At 50.1% G+C, this 21,162-nt stretch overlaps 1 protein-coding gene across 1 annotated transcript; it reads left to right on the forward strand.

The window, feature by feature from the left end:
* The first annotated feature begins 16,051 nt into the window (after positions 1–16,051).
* On the forward strand, positions 16,052–18,975 carry LOC148664587 (carbonic anhydrase 4-like). The gene is made up of 5 exons (XM_088631550.1): positions 16,052–17,101; positions 17,295–17,384; positions 17,849–17,921; positions 18,013–18,176; positions 18,644–18,975. Exons 1-5 carry the CDS (start codon positions 17,096–17,098, stop codon positions 18,827–18,829), a joined length of 519 nt encoding a protein of 172 aa, XP_088487676.1. The 5' UTR covers positions 16,052–17,095; the 3' UTR covers positions 18,830–18,975.
* Positions 18,976–21,162: the final 2,187 nt, after the last annotated feature.

Below are 21,162 nucleotides of genomic sequence, written 5' to 3' on the forward strand. Positions count from 1 at the left end.
TCTGTGAAGCCTTCAGGTGTGAGAAAGACAGGGCAGGTTACAAAGATTAAATAGCACAGAAGAACAAAAGCTGGGAGAGGGGAGGAGGCAGGAGCGGCAGAGAGGCCACTCAGGAAGTGCAAAGTGGAGAGAGGTGAAGAAAGGTATGAAGTCAAGACCTGCAAGAGAATAGAGAAGATTACATTAAAATAAGTCAGTCATTGAGAGATCCTGGCCATTTGAGGTGAAAAGAAAAACTATGGGCTTGGAGAAATCTTTAACCTTCCCAGCCCTAATATGTTCTCTGAAGCGTTCTCCTAGACTCCTTTCGGTTTCCCAAACGTAGATAGCTGGGCATTTTTTGCAAGCGATACAGTAAATGAGATACAGGATGTTGTCAGGGTTATCCGGAATTGTCCTGTGATGCCCTGAATGTCGTTAGATATGTATTTGCAAGTGATGCAGCGAGTGCTGTTGCAGGGGAAGGTGCCAAGTGCGAGGGAGCTGTGAACAAGAAGCTTATGTGGTGGTCAGCGATAAGAGATGATTGGGCGGTCGGGAAAAAAGAGTACCGATGGAGGGATCGTCCTGTAAAATGGAGTCATTGTTAATGATGGTCCTGGGGATAGAAATTGGGTTAGGGTGGTAGGAAAGCACCGAGGGAATGCGGTTGTGAGACCAGGAGTTCCGGATTGAGTTGATGAGCCGAGGGCTGTTTTTGGCCTGGGAGTAGAATAAAGTGACACCTTTCGTCAAACTTTTTGACAGGTACCACGCCCCCTTTTTCAGGCAATGGGAGGCCGCCATGGGCAGATGTCCTGCCCCCTTTTTGGCTAATGGTGCATCATTACGAGTGGATGTCCCGCCCCCTCCAGAGCCAATGGTGTGTCATTATGAGTGTTGTTGTCCCGCCTTCCACTCCCTGGGCCTCAGGGTCCAAATACCCACCATCGCATCCCCCTCAATTTATAAATAAGTGTATGAAAGCACGTATTAGCGACGAGGGTTGGAAGGTGATCAAGTCTGCCGTAGGTTTCAGCGCACTCTATTATAACCCTAAGGAATCGGGGCGTTACGGCGGTGTGTGGGGAGTCTGGTGAGGGCCGCGAGTTCCCGGGGTGTAAGCGGCACCAGCCGCAGCTAGGTGTCAGACTGGTTGACCCTGATAGCATGTCTCAAAAAACATCAAGCGCGCGCACACACACACACACACACACACACACACACACACACACACACACACACACACACACACACACACACACACTGAGTAAAGTGGGCCGCGAGATCCCGGGGTGTGGGCTGTTGCAGCCAGGGTCCGGTGACAGTGTGGTTGACCCTGACAGCAAGTCTCAAAATACAGCAAGGGCGTGTAAACACACACACACACACACACACACAAAGTCTCACGGAAAGAACTCGCAGGACAAATAACATGTGAAATGTGAACCACTTTACTTCATCAGTAGGTTTTCAAATACAGAAACATCAAAGGAAACATCCCAGTATACACTTTTGAACTTTTCACACACGTTACAGACTACTGCTTGCAATCACCAATTAAATGTTGGTGCAGAAAATCAGTTGTAGCTATCACCCCAACATTGTTCAGAAACTCAGCAGCATCTGAAAAAGCATTCATAAGGCCCTTTCCCTCGCCATTTCTATAGCCATGAACACCAAACTGGGCAACTCTGTCTAACAGATCAAATAAATTTGCCTGAGTGATCAGAGGGACGGTGTAACCACAGGTTCTATATAAAATACGTTGTATTTTGGAATACACACCGCTGAATCCGCCAGGCTTCAGATTCTAATCTGAAAACATCAGAATCACAGTAATTTCACTCATGTTCTTTACATACACATCTATCTCTTTAACAAATTCAAGGACATGAGCATTCTGTTTATTGATTTTATTTTCAAGCTTTGCAGAAAGAAGGGTGTAAAGAACTCTTTGTAAGAATTCTAACGTATATATTCGGAATTCTTCTTTCTTCGGACGATGGCTCACCCGTCTCTAAAACACAGCCATGGTTTTACATAGATCTTTTTTTCTCTTGTGTAAAAATAAGTATAATGTTTCTTTTGCAATGCACCAAAAGTCACGTCTAGTATTTTTCCATCTACCTTTTCAAGTAAGGAGCGTACACACTCATATGGCGATCGGTTGTCAATTATGTTTCTCAGCAAGTGTTTTATACTCCGCTCAGTATGATTTGTAATGGTATAGGCACCCAGGCCCCTGGCGATGTACAGAACAGCCGATAAAATTTGGGCTAAACTGAGAGACTTATAAATTTCTAACGCAGCAAACGACACATCTTCGTACCCATCCGCGCACCCGTCAACCAGGCATGTGTGACCCCGTTGACCTGGATGATTAATCAAACAGGCCTCGCATTCATCAATCAGAACCCCCTTTAAACAATGGCTGAAGATGCAACATTCAACCGACTTTACAATCTGATCCATAGCATCAGGCTCATTAGAGCCATCATTAGCTAAACTAAGTTGAACATCATCATTATTAACATTTTGGCGAATACATATGCACAGACACGAAACATTCAAGCTCGATGGTAGTTAGAAGATTGATGCGTCGACCTCTTCGTTATTCTATTAAAGGAAAAAAGAAAAGGAAGGCTTAACAAAATAAATAGGCATGCTTTTTACCTAAACTATTTACCATTTTAATGCCTCTTTTGTGTTAGAGTTTTTCGTTTCCTCCAAACTCGCCGCGGTTTAATATTGACTATTTGTAGCGACTCTTTATCATCAGTCGTTGACGGTTCACCAACACCAGATTCCCCGTACGTGCTCACATGACAGCCACTGTCACACACCACTGAGTGCGGGGTCAGCTTTTGCTAAAAAGAAGACGAAGTGTTGAAAATGATATACGCTAAGCGCAGATTGAAACAACAATTCCATTATCAGAAAAAATATTTTAGCAACTTACCTCTTCAGTTTGCATAGCAGAGGAATCCGATGATTCACTACTCAAAGAAGCCATCTTCGCAGCAGTCAATATCGGGGCCTGACAGCTAAGGTGTCACACTTCAAAACCGGCAAGTCGGCTCATTTAAGCATAAACTCCAAATCCGTAACCATGCCTACATAGCTCAAGACAGTTTTCAAATGGTTGTGATGTTTTAGAATGCCCCACCATATCCCCCTGCCCCAAAATCACACGTGTTTTATCGAGAGCGAAAAGTAATCACGTTGAATTAAAATACGTAAGCTTATTTTTAATGAGAAAGTCAAGAACAGCTCCTCGGACAGCGCGAAACAGGCCATCCAGCAGATCCGTCAAGCACGTCCTCAAATCCTTCAATCCATCACAACTGAAAAAAAAGAGGTGCAGCAGCCCCTCCGTCCACTTCCTGCACACAGGGGAGAGGGAGTCCTCCTCAGCATGGAAGCGCTGCAGTACCATCTTGGTGAAAACGCAGTTGTGACGGATGAAGTCCAGCTGCTTGCATCTCTAGGGCAGGAAAGGCAGCCTCAGACATGCCCAGATCCATGTCGGCTCGAGGTGGCGGAAGATCTTACCACAGAACTCCTCAGAGATTGGCACACTGAACCATTTCGCCACCATCAGCCTGTAGAACATGCTGGTGGTGCACTCCAGGAGGTCCACCCCACGGTCCCCCCACTTCACCCTCAGCTCCAGCCAGGCTGGGCCTGCTGCCCCGTCTTGTGGACGGAGCTTCTCCAGCCAACTGTCCGGGAGACCGAGTTTGAGCTCCTCGTAATCCTGATGGATCTTACTGACAGGCAGCTTGTTGTCGACCTCTCGGACAGCGTCGACAATAGCCTGGGTGGGCAGAAAACTGTCCTTTACTTCATAAAGAAGATCCTTGACCTTGGATATGCCAGCCTCGTAGAGCCGCCTGTTCCATCGAGACCCCAGCAGGGGGTTGAGGAACAGAGGCTGCTCCAGAAGCTGGGCCCGGGTCTCCGGCGTGTAGGAGACATGCTGGGACATGAACTCCCCCCACGCCAGCAGGACCTCCCTGTAAAAGGGGGGCAGATGTTTTACCAGCCCCGGAGTCAGCCTCATCAGGAGGGTCTCCTGCCCCAAGCCCCCACAAGTCATCGAGGTACCGTACCATTAAAAATCTTCCAAATGCCGACATTATCCAGGTCAAGGAATTTCTTCACTACTTTCAGCTTTTCAGCTTCAGGCCTACATCACACAGCTTCAGCCCACCCCTGGAGATTTCCCCAATGAGGGTGTCATGAGCAACCCGTGGAGGCTTCCCCTCCCACACGAATCCCACCACAAGTTGCCTAATCTCGTTCTCTACCCATTCAGGAAGAGGCATCACAGACACTGGGTACCACAAGAGGCACAGGCACAGTGTGTTAACGAGCAGGACCCTTCCCTTTAGGGTCAGGGACCTGTGTCTCCACTGATTTAGCCTGGCCCTCATCTTAATGAGCTTCTCCTTCCACAGGAGAAGCCCAGTGGCCTGCTCATCAGCGCTAATGTAGACGCCAAGGACCTTCAGGTGACCCGTCTCCACCCTGAAAGGGTTGCCGAGGAGCGGTGCAAGGTCTGCCCTCCCCAATGGCATGACCTCAGACTTCTCCAAGTTTACCTTGCCGCCCGAGGCAGCGCAGGAGGCCTGCACCACCTCCAAAATGGCCGAGATCTCCGCCACCTCTGCCAACGTCAGTGTGGTGTCGTCAGCATATTGGTATATCAACGAGGTGGCGGTGCCCCCAGGCAAGGTGACACCGCACACCCCCTCCTTACTGGGGATCGCCAGACCCAGGGGCTCAGCCACTAAGGAGTAGAGCAGAGCTGACAGAGGGCAGCCCTGCTGCACTGACCTGGTCACTGGAAAGAAGCTTGTGAGGGAACCGTTCACCTTGACACAGCTCATGATCCCCTTGTACACGAGCCTCACCCAGGAGATGAAGGCCTCGCCGAAGCCGAAGCTCTTCAAGACCTCAAACAGGAAGGAATGCTCCACACTGTCGAAGGCCATCTCCTGGTCCAGTTTCAGGACGTATCCGCCCTTCGGCTGCTCCCGCATAAGGTCCACGACATCTCTGATGGAGCACACCGTGTCCGCGATGTCTCTCCCCTTGACGCAGTAGGTCTGCGAAGGCGACAGGATCCTGGGCAGAACCTTCCTGAGCCTGAGGGAGAGAACACGAGTTAGGATCTTATAGTCCGAGTTCAACAGGCTGATCGGGTGAAAGTTTTTCAAAAGGGAGGGATCCCCCTGCTTTTTGTAGACGAGAGATCACCCCCCTTCTCATAGATGGGGTCAGAGCGCCGGTCCTGGCAATCTCCTGGAACACCTCCAGAAGGAGGGGCCCCAGGGACTGCTGAAAGTGTCTGTAGAGCTCGGAGGAGAGCCCGTGCCACCCTGGGCTCTTGTTAGGAGACGAGCCCCGAAGTGCCTCAAGCACTTCCTCCAAGTTCAGCGCACTGTCACAGAGCTCACGATCGCTCTGTGACAGGCAGGTACTCACCCTGGCCAGCATAGCCTGGGTCTGCTGCTCATCCACTCATTCGGACCGGAACAAGGCGCTATAAAAAGAAAACACCTCATTCCTAACAGCCTCAGGGGCAGAGAGCCGCACACCGTCCTCTCCCACCAGCTCCTTGATGAAGGAGCTGCGCTGCCTCTCCTCCTCCAGGACGAAGAAGAACCTCGAGCTCTTCTCGCCCTCGGCCAGATACTGGGCTCTGCTGCGCACCCTGGCTCCTCTCCACTTCTCCTCCTCCAGGGCTTGCAGCTCACCCCTCAGCTCCAGCAAGAGCTCGCAGCCCCCGCCGTGATCTGCCAGGAGCCCGAGCTCTGAGGTGATCCGAGCCCGAAGCTCTCTCTCCCGCCTGGCCTTCTCCCGCCCCCGGGACAGGCCATACGAGATACTGAACTCTTTGATGGCGTACTTGAGATTATCCCACCAGACCAGCTTTTCTGACCTTATTAAAGCAGCAGAGGCCGGGGCCCCGGTCCTCCTGTGCCCCTGCTAGAGAGAAGTGAAGCACAGCATGGTCGCTCAGGGTCGTGAACACATAGTGCATCCGGCTCAGGCACGGGAAGAGACTCATGTGCCCCTGCAACAGGTCGATCCGGCTCTGTCTCAAGACACCTTCGACGACCTGCCGCCGAGAAAAGTCCTTCCGTGCACCATAAGCCTGACGCCACGCATCCACGAACCAGTGAGCTTCCGCACTGCGCTCCAGGAAGCTGCGAGCAGCGCTGCTCTTAAAGGTCATCCCAACCGCGACATCGAGCGCACTCAGTGCACAGTTAATATCTCCGAAGACCAGCCCTGGCTGCTGAAAGCAGCTCGCCTCCAGCTGCTTGAAGAAGGCGAGCCGCTCAGCTTCCCCATTGTGGGCGTAGATGTTGCTCAGAAGCACGGACTGTCCAGGAAACCCAAGACAGACCTGCAGGAGCCGGCCGTCCGTGTCGCGGTGCAGGAGCCTTACGCTCTCGTACACTCCCCTCCTCACCAGCACAGCCACCCCCCTCCTGCACAGGCTGGAGGCGTTGCTGTAAAACAGCTCCCAGTCCCACTGTGCTCGCACCTTCCGGACACACTCCTCGTCCCAGAAGGTCTCCTGGAGCCAGACAACATCCGTCCGCCCCAGCAGAGCTAACACTGCCCCCAGCTTTGCTCAGTCCCTCAGCCCGTTGGCGTTTAAAGAGGCGAAAGTTGCCATCACGCATATGGCCATAAGAGTGAAATTAATTCTCCGGCCCGCGCGACAGTTCCCCCGCCCTTTCTGCCACATTCTCATTGCCAACACTTGCCGCTTCCTCCCCACCTCCTGTCTCCGCCACCGCAGAGACATCAGGGATGACAACTCTTGAACTGGGATTGAGGTTGGGCTGAGGCCTGACGTGGTGCCACTGGATCCCAGCCTTCGAGGGCCCAGGCGGTTGTACCCCGGCTTGCCCACTCCCCTCCCCCTCCTCCCTGTCCTCCCTCTCCACCCCATCCATCTCCACCACCTCCCCTTCCCCCTCCATCTTCATGCCCTGTAATACCCCTCCTCCGTCCCTGCCCCATCCATCTCCAGACACCCATCCTCCATTCCTACTTCCACCACTTCCCCTACCTCTCCTCCCACGACCATATCCAACTCCCCTTCCTCAGTCTCTGCCAACGGTGCCTGACTGAGTATTGAAGAGGCTCCCTCACCTGGCAGGCCGGTGTCTTGTGGCCGCTGCAGGGCAACCGGGCGCTTCCCCTCAGGCTCCTCTGGGTCCTCGGGCATCTTTTCATCTGGGCCTATGTCCACCTTGCCAGGGTCTTTTCGCCGTTGCCGCTGCCGCTTGGTCACACGCCTCGCAGCAGCGCCTTTGCTGACCCCAGCAGGCTTCTCATCCCCTGGCCCAGAAGAGGGCCCTGCTGGCTCACCGGTAAGCTGGGGAACCGCTGACGGTGATGGTGGAGGTGGTGGTGGTGGTGCCGTCGCCTCCTCCCTCTGCCTCTCTCCCTGCACAGGCTGGGGTGTCATAAGCCCACTGGTACGCTGAGGGGCCGCCTCTGGTGGTGGTGGTGCCCGTAGGATCTCAGCTGCACCACGCTGCACCACCGCCTGTTGTGGAGCAACCTCCCTCCGCTTTTCTTGCGGCACAGAGTGGGACGCAGCAGGATTGTTAGGGCAACGGAGCGCCCCTGCTGGTGGAGATGCTGGCTGGTCCCCGGCTCCTTTCTGCTGAGTACTAGATAAGATATATAAGATCATTTATTGGCCATGAGCCACACATACAGGGAGAGAAGCTGGGGGTCAGAGCGCAGGGTCAGCCATTTACACGGCGCCCCTGGAGCAGTTGGGGTTAAGGGCCTTGCTCAGGGGCCCAACGGAGTAGGATTCCTCTGCCGGCTGTGCGATTCCAACCGGGAACCTTCCAGACATAGGCGCAGATCCTGAGCCACAGAGCCAGCGCTCTGCCTGATGCCCAGTGGGGCCAGATGGGCTAAATGGCTCCCTGGTGTCTGCAAGCTGTCTGATTGTCTTACTCTCGTGATTGAGGCCAGTCTGGTGTCTCCCTCACTGACCAGCTGGCCCAGTTTCTTATTCAGTTATAAAGTGTTTCCTGTGGGGCTGTAGCAGAGTGGAAGTACAGGAGTATTGCAGTATTGGAGAGCAGGAGTATGGGAGTATTGAAGTATAGAGTGTGGGAGAACAGAAGCATGAGATTATATGAACATGGGATTATAGGAGTATGGGAATACTGTAGTCTAGGATTCAAAGAGAATAGGAATGTTAGAGTACAGGAGCAAAGATGTCTGGGACAATGATGAGGTTAATTAGAGTAAAAAATAAGCCCACAGGAGCTCAGCAGGTGTGAGCCTGGTCAGTACCTGGATGGGAGACCTCCTGGGAAAAACTTAGGTTGCTGCTGGAAGAGGTGTTAGTGGGACGAGCAGGGGGCGCTCACCCTGAGGTCTATGTGGGTCCTAATGCCCCAGTACAGTGACGGGGACACTATACTGTAAACAGGCGCCGTCCTTCGGATGAGACATAAAAGGATGAGAGGTCCTGACTCTCTGTGGTCATTAAAAATCCCAGGCTGTTTCTTGAAAAGAGTAGGGGTGTTACCCCGCCATCCTGGCCAAATTTCCCATTGGCTCTTACCAGTCATGGCCTCCTAACAATCCCCCTCTATGAATGGGCTTCATTACTCTGCTCTCCTCCCCACTGATAGCTGATGTGTTGAGAGTGTACTGGCGCACTATGGTTGCTGTCGTATCATCCAGGTGGGGCTGCACACTGGTGGTGGAGGAGAGTCCCCATTACCTGTAAAGCACTTTGAGTGTCCAGAAAAACCCTATATAAATGCAAGCAATTATTAATTATTATTAATTCTAAAGAATTATAGGAGTATAGAAGTAATGGAGTAATTGGAGGACAGGAATATGGGAGTATAGGTGTAGGGGAGTGTGGAAGTACACAATTATAGGAGTTTGGGAATATAGGAGTACTGGAGAATGAGAGTATGAGAGTTTGGGATTAAAGCAGTATGGGAGTCTGATAGTATGGGAATTCAGGAGTATGAGAGTATAGGCACACTCCCATGTGCCTATACTCTCATATTCCTTTCATATTGTAGGAATATGAGAGTATTGGAGTCTGAGAGTATCAGAGTATGGCATTTCCAGAGTATAGGAGTATACTCAACAGCTTTCTTCTCGGCCTCCCCATGATCACAGCCTGGGTCACTTCACACTGTGAAGGTATCGAATTTAAAATTGATACATTTCTCTTTAATTAGAAAAATCCCAACAGAGGCTGGAAGCGAAAGCACAGTAAATATCTTTGGAGCAGCGATCAGACATGGTCGACGTGCGCTGGAGAAGCACAGACCTTTGTACAGTTTCTGCTGCTTATTGCTATTGTTAACATTTACAAGTTCATCGCTGATTCAATGATGATCAAATCAATCCTCTAACCGAACATCTAGTTGAAGGTGGAGTGCGGGGTTTGTGAACAACTCGTACAACTCAGGCGTGATCAAGAAGAATTCCCCTCTCCAGCCCTCTGGTGTGGCCTCACTGCCCGCTGGGGGAGTGAGTTCGTTAGTGACTGGGCTCGTTTCCGTCCTTAAACCTGAAACCACACGTCTGGTCATCTTGCACAAGCCGCTCTGCAGCAGCCCCTTCTCTTCATAAATCAGAAATGGGAAGACTGGGGGTGGTGGTGGTGCTGAATGTCTTCCTCACAGAGCTGGGGTTGTGGACTCAGGTTCTGGGGTGCTGTGTGTGTGGAGGTCTTCTTGTGTTTGCTTGAGTTATCTCCTGGAGTTCCACTTTCCTCCAGCAGCCCAGAGATATCCCGGGAGACTAAGTGACTTAGCAAAGCTGAGCAAACTAGCCCCCTGTTCTCGTGTCTATGTCTGTGTGCTGCCCCGTGATGGACTGGACTCTCCTCGAGGCTGGACCCTGCCCTGAGCCCACTGCCTGATGGGAAAGGCTCTGCCCTCCCGCAACCCTGAAGCAGATGCCGAGGTTAGAGAGTAGATGGATGGATAATTCCCATTATTTCTGGAATCCTGACACTAAAGACACTCTCCCCAAATTTGCTGATGTACTTGTAGAGTAGGGAGATTGATTTCCATTATCTTTTGGGCAGCCAATTCATACAAGAAGGGAGATCATTAGTATTGTCAGTATGAAAGGTATCATCAGTGTTAGTATCAGTAGTATCAGTTTCAGCATTATTTTCTCTATTAGTGTTAATATCAGTATTAGTATCATCATTAGTACTAATTTCAGTATCATTATTAATATCAGTATTTGTGTCAAGATTAGCATTAGTATTGTCATCCATCTATGTTTCTATAGTGTTACCAGCTGTAGATTCTTGCATCTATAATGAAATCCTATACCAACACCTTTACCCTTAATGAGCATCAATATTATTTATTGGTGTTTCAGTATTATCATTGGGATTGTTAGTATCAACAGCAGTAGCGATATTTAAAAGAAGTGCATCCTGACTCATGATTTCACAAATTTAAGATTTTGTTATTCTTGGAAGTTGCAAGAGGTTTGCACAAGCTGTGCTGAAGAAACCAAGCCGTTATTAACCCCGAATCATGTGGTGTTTCGCAAGGGTGCGAGCCTGCTAACGGCCCGCGGTTGAGAAAGAAGATCTCAGCCCTGATTCAGCAGGATTCCTCTCCACCTGCTTCTCGCTGTGTTTCCTACAGCTGTTGATTCACAGAGACTGAATTCCTGGACGGGCAGCTAGAGCTGAAGACTACAAGCCAGGACTACAAATACCAGGAAGCTGTGTGACACCAGAGGGCCAACTGACAGTTTCACGGGGTGCCTTTGTTTGGAGATTGGAATTTGGGATACATTGAAGGAAGTAAGTTGAAAGGGAAGGGACTTTTGGGGGCTTAAAAAGAATTCTGTAGGTGAGGTTTTGTAGTTCAAGGGTCAGAGAATAATATGTTCTTTAAGAAAGTAATGAGGTTCAAGTTAATTGTTTGAACATGGAATAAAACCGCAGTTACTTACTTTACATCTAGTGTGTAAGAACTTTACTGTAGTGACAAGAGGTCATTAAAACCAGAAACTCTCTTGAACGTCTGCATTGCTTGGATACTCTTCCACTTTGAGGACTTTTGGGAGTTCCAGCAGTGAACCAGAAATGACTAAAGTTTCAGAAAACTTCTGGGAGCTGCAGTGTCTTTAAACCAGAAAGGATTAAAGACAGTTTGAGTCTCAGATGGTCGTTCATGAAACAACAGGAACACAGAGGAGCATCTTCCCTGTTAATCTCTGCATTCACACCTTCTCCAGGGGCTTTCATACTCCCAGTAAAGCCTCAGTCTGTCTCATGTGTCAGCACAGACACCGTTCTGAGGGGTGAGAGAATTTCAAACCTGACATGACTTGACCTAGGTTTACTTCTGATCTGGGCTGATTAATTGTCTTTTCAGAATTCCTGAAAGAGGAGGTTCACCTAATCAGAAATAGCCACTGTGCCACATGTGGAAGCGTTCTATAGTTCTGAAGCACATGCCATGGTCACTCATACCCTTTCATGATAATACCACAGGGGGAGCCCTCTGGGCACAGTTTGAACTGCTCTTCCCCAATGTTTCCTCTGCTGTCCTCTGGCTTGTGTCTTACTGTTTATTATGAAGAATTCAGCTGTGTTGATCAGTGTGGGACACTCCCTTCAGACTAAAGAGACTCAGTTCCTCCAGCCTGTCAGTGTGGGACCATCCCTTCACACTAAAGATGCTCAGTTCCTTCAGCCTGTTAGTGTGGGACACTCCCTTTAGACTAAAGAGACTCTGTTCCTTCAGCCTGTCAGTGTGGGACACTCCCTTCAGACTGAAGAGACTCAGTTCCTCCAGCCTCTCAGTGTGGGACACTTCCTTCAGACTAAGAAAACTCAGTTCCTTCAGCCTGTCAGTGTGGGACACTCCCTTCAGACTAAAGAGACTCAGTTCCTACAGCCTGTCAGTGTGGGACACTCCCTTCAGACTTAAGAGACTCAGTTCCTTCAGCTTGTCAGTATGGTATACATCTCTGGAATTATTCCAGTGCAGCAGCATCTTTTGTTTTGTAACATGCTGACCACAACAGTACACTATACTCTAAAACAGGACTTTGTCCTTGTTCTACAGCTGGGGAGGATTGTCAACTCAAGGCTCACAATTTTATTCATCCTTCCGTTGTCGCACCACTTCTTCCAGCTCAGGGTCGTGAGGGAGCAGGAGTCTATTCCAGCAAGCAATGGGCCCAGGGCAAGGTACGCCCTTGACAGGACGCCAGTCCATCACAAGGCACACACACACGCTGACACCAGGGCCAATATTCCCAGAGGCCAATATCCTACCAGTGTGTCTTTGAACTGTGGGAGGAAACCCATATGAACATGGGGAGACCATGCAAACTCCACACACACAGCACCCCAGGAGCTAAACCCCAGGACCTCAGTGCTACAAGGCGCACATGCTCACCCCTGCTCAGTGCCTGAGGTCTAGCTGCTCTTTCGTCTGTTCAATTCCAGCTTTGTCCTGCTGTCTCCCCCCCAGGGTGATTGGAAATCAGATTCGGGGAATCTGCAGAGCAATCAGGTGCACCTGAGTTATCTGGAAATTCTGGGAGCGCTTATCAGGGTCGAATCACACAAGCGCCAGTGCAGCAGCTCATCAAGATGAGAACAACACACAGCTGCAGAGATGGAATCAGAAAAGACAGGAGACCGATCCCTGATAAACCTTGGGACAGGAGGATCTTCTGGTGGGAGTGTGGAACAAGCTGCCCAGCCATGCTACTGAAGCTGGGCGGCACTTTCAGATCAGTTATGTAAAATCAAGCGGGCGAGAGGGGCTGAACAGCTCTGTGTGTGATTGGCTGTCTGCAGGGTTTAAGAGCAGCACAGCCCACAGATGGGCTCACACCGAGAGCTGAGTGAGTGGGCACATCGACACCACAGTGACTCCCAGAGTAAGTGTGTCTCCTTTGATCTGCTGTCTCATCTACCACACTCTCACTGGGCTTTACTGCACTCTACTGTGCTTTTACCACAATCTCACTGGGCTGTACTGCACTGTACTGTGTTTCTACCCTGATTTCACTGGGCTTTACTGCACTGTACTGTGTTTTTACAACAATCTCACTGGGCTTTTCTGCACTGTACTGTATTTTTACCACAATCTCACAGGGCTTTACTGCACTGTAGTGTATTTTTTCCTTGATCTCACTGGGCTTTACTACACTGTACTGTGTTTTTACCTCGATCTCACTGGGATGTACTCCACTGTTCTGTGTTTTACCACAAACATACTGGGGTGTATTGCACTGGACTTTGTTTTTACCACAATCTCACTGAACTTTACCTGTAATGGACTGTTTTACCACAATCTCACTGGACTTTACCTGTAATCAACTCTTTTACAATCTCACTGGGTTTTACTGCACTGTACTGTGCTTTCACCACACAATAACAAAGTATATCTTACTACAGTACTTGACAGAAAGTCTCAGTGCTGTGTGTGGCTGTGTAGGTTGCTGTATTGCCCTGATTGGACTGGGGTTCGTCTGTGTTCAGTGACCAGCTGTGTGTTAAAGACGCAGGTGTGCTCAGGGATACAGACTCATCTCTGTCTGGTTTTCTCTAACAGATGGATGTGTTTCTCCTCCTGCTGTGTCTGGGGCTGCTGTCCTCAGTGAGAGCCAGTGAGTATTATTCTCACTCCTCCTGCTCCTTAGATCCTGAGCTGGAAATGAAGCTCTGCTGTGGTTCAGAGTGATATACATTTCTATTGACTATTCAATCAGCAATCTAATTAGACACAATCTCAGAGCAGTTTCAGTTTAATTTATTTGCCACAGGCGCAAGCGCAATGAGATGCTTATTTGCATGTAGGCTCCAATACAAAGACATTGAGGAAACATCACCTTCAACACACAACAACAGCAGCAGCAACAACGAAGCTGAATAACACACAGATAAAAGGCAGCAGAAGCAGTGTGCAGTTGTAGAGTCACTGTAGAATTAGACAAGCTGACATCCTGAGGGAAGAAGCTGTCTCTGAGTCTGGAGATCTGTGTCTTTGTGCTCCTATAATGCTTACCAGAGGGTAATGGACTGGGCCAAACTGATCAACCTTGTGACACATTCCAGTCAGACATCGAGCTGCTGCCAAACCACACTGTGATCCCACAGGTGATACCACACTCTCAACAGAGCACCTGCAGACTGGAGTAAGAATACCTGAAGACAGAGAGATCACAGAGAATCTCTCAGTAATACACAACAGGACAGGAGACACGGTGAGAGAGAGGAGATCACTGAGAATCCCTCAGTGATAAACACACACAACAGGACAGGAGACACAATAAGAGAGGAGATCACAGAGAATCTCTCAGTGATAAACACACACAACAGGACAGGAGACACAGTGAGAGAGAGGAGATCACAGAGAATCCCTCAGTAATAAACACATATAGTACAACAGGACAGGAGACACAGTGAGAGAGAGGAGATCACAGAGAATCCCTCAGTGATAAACACACACAACAGGACAGGAGACACAGCGAGAGAGAAGAGATCACAGAGAATATCTCAGTGATAAACACACACAACAGGACAGGAGACACAGTGAGAGAGGCGATCACTGCAAACCTCAGTAACAGGATGGGAGGTGTAATTCTGAGTGTCGTAAGAAAGCAGGAAACCAGTTGTCCTGAGAATTTGCCTCTTGTAACACTCTGTCTTTCAGAGTCTCATCAGTGTGACTGGTGCTACCATCGCGGGCAGTGTGGTAAGACACCGGAGTGAATCATCTAATCAATAAAATCCTGATCAGTGATTGATTAAGGAATGCTCTGATTAATGACCCTGAATGATGATTGGTTAAGGAATGGCCTGACTGAGGTCCAGTCTCTTGTCTACACAACCGATCAGTGTACACAGGCACTGTGTCTCTGTTACAGGCCCTTCTGCCTGGGTATCCAGGCCTTTTGGTCACTGCAATGGGCAACGTCAGTCTCCTGTGGACATCAGGACCTCCGGAGTGACCACTGACCCCAATCTGACTGAGCTGACCTTCACTGGGTACAGAGAGAAGAACATCATGAGAGAGCTGACCAACAACGGACACACAGGTAACACTGACACATACATTGACTGACTGAGACAGCGAGAGACTGATCAAGACAGTGAGAGACTGACCGAGACACTGACTGACTGAGACAGACGTGGACTGACTGAGACAGTGACTGACTGAGACACTGACTGACTGAGACAGGGACTGACTGACTGAGACAGTGACTGACAGAGACAGTGAGAGACTGACCAAGACAGAGACCGACTGAGACAGTGAGAGACTGACCGAGACAGAGACTGACCGAAACAGTGACTGACTGAGACAGTGAGAGACTGACCGAGACAGAGACTGACCGAAACAGTAACTGACCGAGACAGAGACTGACTGACTGAGACAGTGACTGACCGAGACAGTGAGAGACTGACCAAGACAGAGACTGACCGAGACAGAGACTGACTGAGACAGTGACTGAGCGAGACAGTGACTGAGCGAGACCTTGACTGACCGAGACACTGACCGAGAGACTGACCGAGACAGTGTGTGACTGGGACAGAGACTGACTGAGACAGAGACTGACTGACTGAGACAGTGACTGACTGAGACAGTGTGTGACTGGGACAGAGACTGACTGAGACAGAGACTGACCGAGAAAGTAAGAGACTGACCGAGACAGAGACTGACTGAGACAGAGACTGACTGAGACAGAGACTGGCTGAGACAGCGAGAGACTGACCGAGACAGAGACTGACTGAGACAGTGTGTGACTGAGACAGAGACTGGCTGAGACAGAGACTGACTGAGACAGTGTGTGACTGAGACAGAGACTGACTGAGACAGAGACTGACCGAGACAGTAAGATACTGACCGAGACAGAGACTGACTGAGACAGTGTGTGACTGAGACAGAGACTGGCTGAGACAGAGACTGACTGACCGAGACAGAGACTGACTTAGACAGAGACTGACTACGACAGTGAATGCCTGAGACAGTGACTGACTGAAACAGAGACTGACTGACTGAGACAGTGACTGACCGAGACAGTTAGAGACTGACCGAAACAATGTGTGACTGGGACAAAGACTGACTGAGACAGAGACTGGCTGAGACAGTAAGAGACTGACCGAGACAGAGACTGACTGAGACAGTGACTGACTGAGACAGAGACTGACTGAGACACTGACTGACTGAGACAGTGTGTGACTAGGACAGTGACATAAGCAGTGAGTGACTGGGAGAGTGATGGGAGCAATGTGTGACTGGGACAGTGACAGGAGCAGTGTGTGACTGGGACAGTGACGGGAGCAGTGTGTGACTGGGACAGTGACGGGAGCAGTGTGTGACTGGGACAGTGACGAGAGCAGTGTGACAGGGACAGTGATGGGAGCAGTGTATGACTGGGACATTGACAGGAGTAGTGAGTGACTGGGACAGTGACGGGAGCAGTGAGTGACTGGGACAGTTAGAGGATCAGTGTGTGATTAGGACAATGACAGGAGCAGGGTGTGACTGGAACAGTGACAGGAGCAGTGTGTGACTGGGACAGTGATGGGAGCAGTGTGTTACTGGGACAGTGACAGGAGCAGTGTGTGACTGGGATAGTGACGGGATCAGTGAGTGATTGGGACAGTGACAGAAGCAGTGAGTGACTGTTTCAGTGACGGGAGCAGTGTGTGACTGGGACAGTTAGAGGAGCAGTGTGTTACTGGGACAGTGACGGGATCAGTGAGTGATTGGGACAGTGGCAGGAGCAGTAAGTGACTGGGACAGTGGCAGGAGCAGGGTGTGACTGGGTGACGGGAGCAATGTGTGACTGGGACAGTGACTGGGACAGTGATGGGAGCAGTGTGTGACTGGCACAGTGACGGGAGCAGTGATGGGAGACACCCTGGCTCTCTCTGGCTGTGTGTCTCAGTGCAGGTGACCCTAGGCCAGGGGCGGGGGTCAGTGGCGGGGGGCTCTCTGGCTGGTACTCCGCTGTCCAGTTCCACTTCCACTGGGGAAACTCCGCAGACTTCCCCGGCTCCGAGCACCTGCTGGACGGACAGCGCTTCCCCATGGAGGTGAGGGGACAGTGCAGGGCTGTGTGACTGTGTCCAGGGCTGTGTGACTGTGTCCAGGGTTGTGCGACTGTGTCCAGGGCTGTGTTACTGTTTCCAGGCTTGTGTCACTGTTTCCAGGGCTGTGTGACAGTGTTTTCAATGCTGTGTCACAGTGTTGTGTAACTGCTGTGTTGTGTTACTGTTGTGTTATCAGCTGCACATCGTCCATGTGAAGAAGGGGAAGAGTTTGCCTGCAGCTCTGGCTGATCCTGAGGGCATTGCTGTCTTGGGCTTCTTCATAGAGGTCAGTACTGAGAGAGAGAGAGAGACAGGACACTGAGAGAGAGACAGGACACAGAGAGAGAGAGACAGGACACACACACACAGAGACAGGACACACAGAGAGAGAGACAGGACACAGAAAGAAGGAGAACACATTGACAGAGAGACACAGAAAGACAGAACAAAGTGAGAGAGGACAGAGAGAGGACAGGCATGATAACAGAGAAGTGATATGTGATAGTGAACGTCTGAAATGACATGGGGTTCATCTGTGGAGCCAGCAAAGCTGTCTGGTTGAGCCCCAGTGTCCAGCAGAGGGCAGTGTTCCTGCAGGAAGATGAGTGTGCAGGCTCTCAGCTCCTGCGGTTCCCTGGGGTCACTGTGTGTGTCCAGTGGCGCTGTCCAGTCCAGAGACCAGCTGATCTCAGACATGTGGAGATGAAGACCACAGACTGGGACACAGACAGCCTCTCTTTGGGTTGCTAGGCGACAGAGGCAGGTGGCACTCCTGAGGGCTGGAAGACACTGACGTCACTCCTGAAGGAGGTCGCTGGGACAGGTGAGGTGACAGGAGAGGAGTGTCCAGCCAGTGAGGGTCCATCAGCGAGCGCTCTCGGTTAAGGATGCGTCTCTCTCTCGTTCCCCAATAGGCTACACTAAGACTCTGGCTCTGTCCCTCTCCCTGGACGAGCTGCTGAGGGGGGTGGACCGCTCCAAGTTCTTTCGCTACAGGGGGTCCTTGACCACCCCTGACTGTAATGAGGCTGTGGTATGGACCGTGTTCCAGGAGCCTGTGAGGGTCAGCAGAGATCTGGTGAGAGACAGGCGGACGTGTGTGTGCGTCTTAAACATGTTTGTATTGAGCTGTTAGTGTCCAGTCAGTGTGTCTGTATTAACCCCTCTCTCTCAGTGCAGTGTTAATGTACTGGAGTGTCCAGTCAGTGTGTCTGTATTAACCCCTCTCTCTCTCGGTGCAGTGTTAATGTACCAGAGTGTCCAGTCAGTGTGTCTGTGTTAACCCCTCTCTCTCTCAGTGCAGTGTTAATGGACTGTAGTGTCCAGTCAGTGTGTCTGTATGAACCCCCCTCTCTCTCTCAGTGCAGTGTTCATGTACTGGAGTGTCCAGTCAGTGTGTCTGTATGAACCCCTCTCTCTCAGTGCAGTTTTAATGTACTGGAGTGTCCAGTCAGTGTGTCTGTATTAATCCCTCTCTCTCAGTGCAGTGCTAATGTACTGGAGTGTCCAGTCAGTGTGTCTGTATTAACCCCTCTCTCTCTCCAGATTGACCAGTTCACTACAGTCCTGCACTTGGCTGATGTTTATCGCCCTGTCTTGCCTCTGAATGGCCGCAGTATCTTCTCCTCCCCTGCTGTCGGGCTGGCCCTGGGTGCGAGCTCCAGGGATGGCAGCAGCCCTGACCAGCTCCTCACTGGAGCTGAAGAGGAGCTGAACGTTCTGTCTGGCTAAGGGAACAGGGGGCCCTTGTTGAGAAAGTCATTGTTTTCACTCTACATCTGCATTTGAGACATCTTTCCTCTCTCTCTTCCTGAGTCAGGACCACTCATTGCTCTCTCCTTTGGGTGCAGCTGCATGGCTCCTACTCATAAACATAACATCCCGCAGTAAGTTACAGGGGCTGTGAAGACAAGGATTGTATGATGTCAATTCTGGAAAATGTGATGTAATATTGGAAGCACATGAAATCATATCAGGACTTTGTGATGTCATGGTGGCACTGCTCTGTCTGTATCACATCCTGCTCATTCTGTGTTTTAATAATTATTACTGCTTGAGAATCTGTTTGAAATATTTAATAAATGCTGGGCAGTCCTGCCTGAGGAGAGACGCCAGCACCTTCTCTCTGCATCGAACCCAAGCTCACACTCACCCTCCCCTGTCCTGCGACAGGACTTCAACACATTAGCACGCGAGTCACTGCCTCAAGCTGAAGTTACAGTTCAGCTACCTGCTTGTGCAGAGACCCGACAATCCCCGTTTAGAGGCTGCCAGGACCCCCAGATCTCTCCCCAGCACTGGCCCTGTCTCATTCTCACCTACTGATGACAACCTCACCTGTCACGCAGATGAAATTTCCACCTCCTCGGTGTCACTTTCCAGCTATTACCGGGTTCATCCTGGTGCCTCTGACAGGGAGTCTTCCTCGTGACTTCATCCACAGCCTTTAGATTCAGGGCTTTCATCTGGAGCACAAGAGCGGAAACTAGCTGGAAGTGCATCTAAAACTGAGAACAGGAGCACATCCTTACACAGAGGGTGGTGGGAGTGTGTAGCAAGCAGCCCGGCCATGTTCTTGAAGCTGATATACAGACTTCTTTTCAGAAAGAACTGGATGTGGGTCGACATTTCTTCATACTTCTTCATTGCTTTTTACAAGTCCACGTTTCTGTCAATGAAGACCTAGCAAGCCGCTGCCACCAAACAGATGTAAAACCCTGGGCTGGGTTTAGGGTTTTGGGCTTTCATATGAAGAAAAACAGAGCTTTCACTGGCCGATTATCACACTTGATTGGGAACTGAAATAAAGAAAAAAGAAAATAGTAACAGACACAGCGCGTCCACACCGTACTTCCCCCTGAGACAGAGATAAAAAAAACTGCTCTCACACTAACAAAACCATCATAGGAAAAATAAACCCAATAAGAAATAAAATACACAATACAGAATATGCTGATGTGACCCTGTCTAAGGATTAGACTGGCTGTAGCTGCTCACAGACACAGTGCTGGCTACAAACTACAACTCCCAAAAACACCCTGAGCCACTTCCTGTCTGCATCACAGTCCCTATTCCTCCTGGCTGTGGTGACATCAGTGGGTCCCTTCCCGTTCTGGCAGCTTCACAACCTCCGGTGTGCGCAGGAGAGACTCATACAGGATTTCATTTTTAAAAGTTTATTTTCTTAAAATTAGAAAAAAAACATGGGAGGGTTTCCAGAGATATTTACAAGTCAGGAGTACAGCAGGCTGGTAGCAAGTTATCTCGCCCTCTCTGGTACATGTTATTTTTCCCTGTTTAATTTTTTTTATTTAGTATAAACACGACACAACATCATCATTTCTAAAATTACTATTATATTTATGACATCATCTCAGAGGACAGAGAGCTGGAAGAGAGTCAGCCTGTGTTCATAAGTCAGTGATGGGGTTAATCTCCACACTGACAGCAGGCAGCAGCTCAAGGTCCTTAACTGAATCAACAGTCCAGAAGTCAGGATAGATCTTCTCCCCCTGAGTTAAGACCATGTCAGTGAAAGTGTAGAGATGAGCTCTGGACTCCACTGTGTAAAAGGAGACCTTCCTCTCCTCAATATCCACACACACCCCCAGCTTCCTGGGCCACAGACGGCTGGGGAGATCAGTCTCAGGGTCAGTGAGAGCACAGAAACCAGGGTAAGACTCCAGACACCAGTAACCCTGCTGGGGAGAGAAGCTGAAATCTCCTTTCCTCTCTGCAGACTCTCTGGTCACTCCTGTTCTCCACCACTCATTCACCTCCACCTCCCAGTAGTGTCTCCCTGAGGTGAAGGCCTCCCTGCTCACGACACATTTAATGTAATCAAATCTGTGAGGATTGTCAGAGAGACAGGCTGAGCCCACAGTGAGCTGTATCAGGGTCCAGAGTCACAGCAGCTGGGGAATAAAACAGCAAACATCACAACAGGCTTCTGCCGATTACAGTCCAATTCAACTCCATTAGACTGTGAAATGTCTTTGTCCCCAAACACACTGAGAGAGAAACACAAGTCAATTACTAATGACTTCTCTTCCCTTCCAGAGAAA

The sequence above is a fragment of the Lepisosteus platostomus genome, chromosome 5, assembly GCF_059453375.1.
Source record: "Lepisosteus platostomus isolate fLepPlt1 chromosome 5, fLepPlt1.hap1, whole genome shotgun sequence".
Taxonomy (NCBI): domain Eukaryota; kingdom Metazoa; phylum Chordata; class Actinopteri; order Semionotiformes; family Lepisosteidae; genus Lepisosteus; species Lepisosteus platostomus.

What these genes read in the sequence shown, in the direction of transcription:
- LOC148664587 (XM_088631550.1), top strand. An exon ending in TCTTGGGCTTCTTCATAGAG is followed by an intron (nt 17,385 to 17,848) that starts GTCAGTACTGAG and finishes TTGGGTTGCTAG; the next exon opens with GCGACAGAGGCAGGTGGCAC. An exon ending in TGAGGGTCAGCAGAGATCTG is followed by an intron (nt 18,177 to 18,643) that starts GTGAGAGACAGG and finishes CTCTCTCTCCAG; the next exon opens with ATTGACCAGTTCACTACAGT.